The following is a 7,933-nucleotide window of genomic DNA, read 5'->3' as shown; positions in this document are numbered from 1 at the left end:
CCCCCCCCCCCACTCTCCCATTCCCCCCCCTCCTTTTTTCCCCAGGGATCGACTTCAAGATCCGGACCGTGGACATCGATGGGAAGAAGATCAAACTGCAGATCTGGTGAGTCGGGGGCAGGAGGGTCTGGGTGAGGGGATGGGGGGGTGAGGGGGTGTTGGGGACCCCCTAAATTCCCCCAAATCCCCCCAAATCCCTCCTTTTTCCGCAGGGACACGGCGGGGCAGGAGCGCTTCAAAACCATCACCACAGCCTATTACCGTGGAGCCGTGGTACGGGGGGGCTCGGGGAGGGGCTCGGGGGTGGGTCCTGGGGGCTCAAACCCCCCCCAAACCCGCGGGACCCCCCCCCCGACCCCCCTTTCCCGCAGGGAATCATCCTGGTCTACGACATCACGGACGAGAAATCCTTCGAGAACATCCAGAACTGGATGAAAAGCATCAAGGAGGTGGGTTTTTGGGGAGGGTTTGGGGGTCGGGGAGGGGTGTCCGAGGGGGTCCTGCCCGTGTGTGTGTCCCCTCCTCCCCCAGAACGCCTCGGCGGGGGTCGAGCGGCTCCTCCTCGGCAACAAGTGTGACATGGAGGGGAGGAGGAAAGTGCGGCAGGAGGCGGCCGAGAAGGTGGGGAGGGGGCTGGGGAGGGGCTTGGGGGGGCCCATGGGGCTGGGGGGGCTTGGTGAAGAGTTCCGTAGGTGCTTGGGGGGATCCATGAGGCGGGATGGTCTGGGGGGGGTCCGTGGGGCTGGGGTGGTCTGGGAACGTCTGTGGGGCTCTGTGGGGCGGGAGGGGTCTGGGGGCGTCCGTGGGGCTGGGGTGGATCCGTGGGCGTCTGTGGGGGGTCCTTAGGGCTTGGGGGGACTGGGGGAATCCTGGGGGGTCTGTAGGTTTTGGGGGGGGCGTCCATCCATAAGGGGGTTCGTCGGAGCTGGGGGGGGGGGCCATCTGGGGCTGGAAGGGTCTGGGGGTGTCGGTGGGGCTGGAGGGGTTTTGGGGGAGTCCGTGGGGCTGGGGGGGTCTGGGGACATCTATGTGTGGGTCTGTTGGGCTGGGACTGAGGGGGCTCTGTGGGGCTGGGGGGGGTCCTATGGGGTTGGGGGGGCTGGAGAGTCCTGTGGGGTTGGAGGGGAAACTGGAGGGGGCTGGGGAATGGTACTGGGGGGGATTGAGGGGGCTTCACGGGACTGAAGGAAGCCGAGGGAGCTCCATGGGGTTGGAGGGGTCACAGGGAGGGTTTTGGGGGGGCTCTGTGGGTCCGGAGGGGTCACAGGGGGGTCCCGGTCCCTCAGTTGGCCAAGGAACACGGGATTCGCTTCTTCGAGACCAGCGCCAAGTCCAGCAAGAACGTGGAGGAGGTGAGGGGGGGTCTGGGGGGAGAGGGGGGGTCCCAGAGAGTGTTGGGGGTCCGGGAGGTGAGGGGAAGTCCCAGGGGGTGAGGGGGGGTCCAGGAGGTGAGAGAGGAGTCTTGGAGGTGAGGGAGGGTCCCGGGAGGGGGGCAGCTGCACCCCCAAAGGCACTGCCCCTCCTCCATTGGCCACCCCCTGTCCCCCCCCAAGGCGTTCCGGACGCTGGCCCGGGATATCCTGCACAAATCCTTCCGGAAAGGCGTGAGTGGGGCCGGGATTGAAGGGGGGGGGTGAGGGGGGGCAGGAAAGGGACACCCCCTGTGTCCCCCCCCATCCTGACCCCCTCCTCCCTTCGCAGCCCCCCGGCAGCAGCAGCAGCAGCACCAAGGCCCTGCTGGAGCCCGGACCCCCCAAAAAGGCCGGCGGGAGATGCTCCCTGGGGTAGGGGCTCGGGACCCCCCTGGGACCCCCCCGGGACCCCCCCGGGGCAGCGCGGGCGCCTCCTTGGGGAGGCCTGGGGGGGTTTTTGGGGGGGTTTGGGGCTCCCCCCCCACACCTCCTCGTGCCATAAAGCCCCGCTGTGCCTTGTCCCGGCTCCGGAGTGTCTTTGGGGTCGGGAATTGGAGGGGGATCGGGAACTGGGGGGGAGTCGGGAATGGGAAGGGGGGATGGGCTTGAGGCCACGCCCGCAGAGGAAACCACGCCCCTGCACACCAAATTTGACAGGAGACCACGCCCATCGCCCGAAAACCACGCCCCCGCTAAATTATTTGATTAAACCACGCCCCCTCCATAAAACCACGCCCCTTTATAGTAAATCCACCAACGCCACGCCCACTCCGTTCAAAAGGACGCGCCCAGGCGAAAACCACGCCCACCACCACAAAACTTGGCGAGAGACCACGCCCTCTCAATGGGAGCCACGCCCCCTCGCGCGCACATCGAGTGCTGGCGCGAAACCACGCCCCTTATTCATATGCAGAGGAGGCCACGCCCCACGCGCGCATCACATCTCGGAATCCCCGCCCCCTCAGGTTGAACGCCACGCCTACTCGCTGAAACCGCGCCCCCACAGGCGAATTCTCCTCTCCCATTGGCTCCCCCGCGCCAAGCCCCGCCCTTCCCTTCCCGGCAGCCCCCGCGGTCCAAGATGGCGGCGCCGGAGACGCAGCGGGGCCGGGCCGGGTTGTCCCGGTGATTCCCGGGGGATCCCGGAGGGTCCCGGGGCTTCCCGGGCACTTCCCGGTGCCGCGATGGGCCCCGCGGTGCTGCTGGCGGTGCTGAGCGCGGTGCTGGGCGCGCTGCGGTGAGCGGGGCCGGGGGGGGGCTGGGAGGGTCCCGGGGGGGTTCGGAGGGACCGGGGCCCTCACGGCGGCTCCTCTGTGCCCACAGCCCGGCAGCGACGGCGGCGGCGGCGGCGGCGGCCATCGAGGAGCGGCCCGGTGAGCTCGAGATCGGGCCGGGGTCTGGGGGAGCTCTGTCTGGGTTCGGGGGTCTAGGGGGCCGGGCTGAGCTGGACTCGGTTGGGTCCCGGGAGCTCGAACCGGAGGCGGTCTGGGGGCCTCGGTCCAGGGTCTGAGAGCTCGGTCCGGGGTTTGGGGTCTCGGTCCAGGGTCTAGGGGCTCTATCCGCTCCCGCCTGACCTCTCCCCCCCTCCCCAGCGAGCCCCGCGGTGGCCACGCCGTGCTGGCGGGAGGAGCAGTTCGTGGTGGCCCAGGAATGTGCCCGGTGCTCCGAATTCCAGATGGTGAGCGGGGCTGGGACCCCCCAACCGGGGCGGTGGGACCCCCAACCGGGGGGCTGGGACCCCCAACACCGGGGGAGCTGGTTGGGCTGGGAACCCTCCCCTCCGCCTTGCCCTGAGGGCTCCAGTGGGATCGGGGAACCCCAGAATTGGGGGGGCTTTGGGTCTGGGGTCCCCCCTCACTCGGGGGGTCCCGGGGGGGTCTCTTCCTGCCCTCAGAAGACCCTCCCGGACTGTGCCCCCACCGGGTTCATCGAGAGGATCAACTGCCCCACGTCCCAACGGGAGGAGTTCAAGAGGTGAGATGGGGTGTGGGAATTCCCTGTGGGATCGGGAATTCCAGTGGGAGTGGGGTCTGGAATTCTCACACAGGATTGGGGCTGGAATTTCCCTTGGGATTGGGACTGAGAATTTCCGTGGGATCAGGAATTCCCTGTGGGATTGGAATCTTAAATTCCTATGGGATCCGGGCTGGGATTCCCCTGGGATTGTGGCCAGAATTCCCATGGCATTGGGGCCAGGATTCCCATGAGATTGGGGCTGGGAATTCCCGTGGGATCAGGGCTGCAATTCCCACAGGATCCAGAATTCCCACAGGATCCAGCCTGGAATTCCCCTCAGATCCATCCCGGGACTCCCACAGGATCACGGCTCGAATTCCCACGGGATCCATCCCAGAATTCCCCTGGGATCAGAACTGGAATTCCAGTGAGATCCAGACCAGAATTCCCAGGGGATCAGGGCCGGAATTCCCACGGGATCCATCCCAGAATTCCCCTGGGATCAGGACTGGAATTCCAGTGAGATCCAGGCCACAATTCCCACAGGGCCAGAATTCCAGTGGGATCCAAGCCAGAATTCTCATGGGATCAGGGCCGGAATTCCAGTAGGATCCAGGCCACAATTCCCCTGGGATCAGGGCCAGAATTCCAGTGGGATCCAGACCAGAATTCCCACGGGATCAGGGCCAGAATTCCAGCGGGATCCATCCCAGAATTCCCCGTGGGCTCAGGGCCGGAATTCCCGTGGGATCCATCCCGGCATTCCCGCTCTCTGCCCGCAGCTGCCGCTCGGCCGCGCTGGAGTCGCGGTGGTTCTGGCGCTTCGTGGGCTCAGCTCTGGCCGTGGCGGCGGCGGCCGCGGCGCTCGTGGTGCTCCGGCAGCGGGAGCTCGACCGCCGGGCCCGGGAGAAGGTCCGCAAGCAGATCGAGTCCATCTAGGCCCGGCCGGAGCCGGAGGGGCCGGGAATCCCGCCGGGAATCCTCTGGGATCTGTGCTGGGAATGTCCCCGGGGAGCAGGGGGTTCCCCCAGGGATCCCCCCCCCGGCAAGGGGGTCCCTGGGAGCGGGATTGGGAATAAATCCTGGTCCTTGTGCCCGGAGCGACGCCGTGTTTGTGCCCTGGGGGGTCCCTGTGCCCTCTCCCACTGGGATCTGCCCCGGGAACAGCCTGGGGGTGCCAGGATCCCACTTTTGAGGACCCAGGAGCCCACCCTTAGGGGTTCCAGGATCCCACTATTGGGGGTTCCAGGATCCCACTCTTGGGGTCCCAGGATCCCACCCTTGGGAGTTCCAGGATCCCACTCTTGGGGTCCCAGGATCCCACCCTTGGGAGTTCCAGGATCCCACCCTTAGGGGTCCCAGGATCCCACCTTTGGGGTCCCAGGATCCCACCTTTGGGGTCCCAGGATCCCACTATTGGGGGTCCCAGGAGCCCAGCCTTGGGGTTCCAGGATCCCACCCTTGGGGTGCCAGGATCCCACCCTTGGGAGTTCCAGGATCCCACCACTGGGAGCTCCAGGATCCCATCCTTGGGGACCCAGGATCCCACTCTTGGGGGTCCCAGGATCCCACCCTTGGGAGTTCCAGGATCCCACCCTTGGGGTCCCAGGATCCCACTATTGGGGGTCCCAGGATCCCACTCTTGGGGGTCCCAGGATCCCACTCTTGGGGTCCCAGGATCCCACCCTGGGAGCAGGATGTGGAATAAATGCTGGTCCTTGTCACAAATCCTGGTTTTTGTCACCAATCCCGGTGTTTTACCCCTGGAGAATGGATCCTTCGGGGGTTCCCAGCACCAGGATCCACCCGAGGGGTCCCCAAGGATCCCACCCTGGGATGTGGGACAAACCCTGGGCGTTGTCACCGGAGTGTTTGTCCCTTGGGGGTGTGTGTTCCCCCCCCCATTCCCGATCCCCCAACACACCTTGGGATGCAAACGGAGCGTGGGTTTATTCCGAGGGGTCTCCAGGTCACATCTCGTCCCCGTGTCCCCCTGTCCCCATGTCCTGCTCGGAGGAATTGGTCCCTGGATCCCTTCCAGGAGGGGGGAACCCCTCCCCAGACCCCCCCCCGGCTCCGTCCTCCGCTCCCAATCCCGGCTGTGCCCCCCAGCCCCACCCCGGGATCGGGGGGTCTCCGGCCTCTCCCGGCTCCTGCCGTGTCAGGATGTTCCTGGAGATCACTGTGGGGACCGGGAAGAGCGGGATGGGCAGCGTGGGGAGGGGGCAAAGCTGTGCCCACCCCCCACCCCCATCCCGGAGCTCCGGTACCTCCGGTGGGTCCGAGGCCGTCCCGGTGCTCCTTCTGCTGGAAGGGGCTGGAGCTCGGGAGCAGGATCAGGCCCAGGGACAGGAACAGGATCTGGGGGAGGGACGGGAGCTGTGAGTCCCAGGGCGGGTTGGGGGGTCCCGGGGGGGTTCCAGGGGGGCCGTACCAGGACACAGGGGCCGGTCTGGGCAGCCTTGGTGGACGTTTCCTTGATCAGCGCCTGGAGCTGCTGCAGGAGGGACCTGCAGGAACAGGGTTGGCTCCTGCCCTTCCTGGAGACCCTCCCGGTGCCCCCACCCCCAGAGACCCCATCCTGGCTCCTGCCCCTCCTGGAGACCCCTCCCAGTGACCCCATCCCAGTGTTCCCTTCCCAGGTCTGTGCCCCTCTCCCAGTGTCCCCTCCCAGTGACCCCATCCCAGTGTTCCCTTCCCAGGTCTGTGCCCCTCTCCCAGTGTCCCCTCCCAGTGCCCCCATCCCAGAGACCCCCATCCCGGCTCCTGCCCCTCCTGGAGACCCTCCCGGTGCCCCTTCCCAGGTCTGTGCCCCTCTCCCAGTGTCCCCTCCCAGTGCCCCCATCCCTCCTGGAGACCTTCCCAGTGCCCCCATCCCTCCTGGAGACCTTCCCAGTGCCCCCATCCCAGAGACTTCATCCCAGAGCCCCCCATCCCAGAGACCCCCATCCCGGTTCCCGCCCCTCCTGGAGACCCTCCCGGTGCCCCCTTCCCAGGTCTGTGCCCCTCTCCCAGTGTCCCCTCCCAGTACCCCCCATCCCGGCTCCTTGCCCCTTCTGGTGCCCCCATCCCAATGCTCCCCGTCCCGGCTCCATTCCCATCCCGGTGCCCCCCGTGTCCCCCCCCCCGCCCCTCACCCGTTGCTCTTCTCCAGCTCCCGGACCTTTTCCCGCAGCTCCCGGTTCAGGGCCGAGCACGCGGCTGCTCTGCAGGGACGGGGACAGGGACGGTGAGGGGGGGGGACACACCCGGCCGCGCCGGGATGACGGGAATGCCGGGATAACGGGAATGCCGGGATGACGGGAATGCCGGGATGACGGCCCCGGCCCCACCTGCTCTCCAGCCCATCCAGGTATTCCTTCCTCCTCCTCCTGCTGTCCTGCGCCGACTGTTTGTTCCTGATCTTCCTCCGCACCTTCTTCAGGAGCCGCTCCTCGGCCTGGGGGCACAGAGGTCACCCCCGTCCCCCCTCCCTTCGTGTTCCCCCCACAGCTGGGTGAGGGGCTGGGTCACCCCTGTCCCCTCCTGACCCCCCCTGTGTCCTCTCCCACGTGTTTGAGGGGCAGGGTCGCCCCTGTCCCCTCCGGACCCCCCCGTGTCCCCTCCCACGTGTTTGAGGGGCAGGGTCGCCCCTGTCCCCTCCCTGTCTCCCCCCGTGTCCCCCACAGGTGGGTGAGGGGCAGGGTCACCCCTGTCCCCCCGACCCCCCCCGTGTCCGAGGGGCAGGGTCACCCGTGTCGTGTCCCCCGCCCCCGTGTCCCCTGCCACGTGTTTGAGGGGCAGGGTCACCCCTGTCCTCCCTCGACCCCCGCGTGTCCCCTCCCACGTGTTTGAGGAGCAGGGTCACCCCTGTCCTCCCTCGATCCCCCCCGTGTCCCCTCCCACGTGTTTGAGGAGCAGGGTCACTCCTGTCCCCCCACCGTGTCCCCTCCCACGTGTTTGAGGGGCAGGGTCACCCCTGTCCCCCCGATCCCCCCATGTCCCCCCCGTGTCCCCCCCACCTGGGTGAGGGGCAGGGTCACCCCTGTCCCCCCGACCCCCCCATGCCCCCCCCGTGTCCCCCCCACCTGGGTGAGGGGCAGGTCCCCGGGCAGGGTCACCCCCTCCTGCTCCAGCAGCCGCTTCTCCTCCTCCGTGAGCCGGAGCTGTGGGACGGGGGGGGGACACACGGATGGACTGGGGGCACTGGGAATGGATTGGGAGGGGGGGGTGGGATGAACTGGGGGTGTCCGGGGACGGACTGGGGGGCTCTGGGGATGAACTGGGGGGCCGGGGGAGGTGCAGGGACTCACCACGGGCAGGGGGACGTGGACGGGTCCGGGCAGGGGGGGCAGCGCGGGGTGCGGGGGGCACAGGGGGGGGCTGAGGTCACAGACCACCTCCAGCAGCACCGGGGGGGGGTCCGCGGGCCGGGGGGGCTCCGGGGCGGTGCCGCAGGCGAGGTCGGGGTTCACCGTCAGCCCCAGCAGCTCCTCGGCTCCGCTTCCCTGCGAGGGGGGGGACGACACGCGGTGGGGACCCCCGGGACACTCCCGGGGACCCTCGAGGGGTCCCGCTCGCCCCAC

At 68.0% G+C, this 7,933-nt stretch overlaps 2 protein-coding genes across 2 annotated transcripts; one reads left to right on the top strand and one right to left on the bottom strand.

Annotated features, from left to right (window-relative positions):
* Positions 1-45: 45 nt before the first annotated feature.
* LOC113987192 (ras-related protein Rab-2B-like) lies at positions 46-5,096 on the top strand (the record flags this gene model as incomplete). Its single annotated transcript, XM_039379085.1, has 12 exons — positions 46-106; positions 213-273; positions 372-449; positions 532-621; positions 1,287-1,352; positions 1,554-1,604; positions 1,702-1,784; positions 2,479-2,649; positions 2,736-2,785; positions 3,005-3,090; positions 3,307-3,386; positions 4,151-5,096. Coding segments are annotated over 12 exons (1,034 nt in total), but the record flags the coding sequence as incomplete, so codon positions are not given.
* Positions 5,097-5,321: 225 nt separating this feature from the next.
* Positions 5,322-7,720, bottom strand: LOC113987191 (cyclic AMP-responsive element-binding protein 3-like protein 4; the record flags this gene model as incomplete). The annotated part of the gene is made up of 7 exons (XM_027719680.2): positions 5,322-5,550; positions 5,639-5,729; positions 5,803-5,878; positions 6,506-6,574; positions 6,701-6,807; positions 7,436-7,513; positions 7,661-7,720. Coding segments are annotated over 7 exons (693 nt in total), but the record flags the coding sequence as incomplete, so codon positions are not given.
* Between the last annotated feature and the right edge of the window lie 213 nt (positions 7,721-7,933).

Source organism: Pipra filicauda, unplaced genomic scaffold (genome assembly GCF_003945595.2).
Source record: "Pipra filicauda isolate LSUMZ 115617 unplaced genomic scaffold, ASM394559v2 scaffold1557_size9866_pilon, whole genome shotgun sequence".
Taxonomy (NCBI): Eukaryota; Metazoa; Chordata; class Aves; order Passeriformes; family Pipridae; genus Pipra; species Pipra filicauda.
Note: the sequence above shows the minus strand (reverse complement) of the source record. Positions and strands in the feature narration are given on the sequence as shown.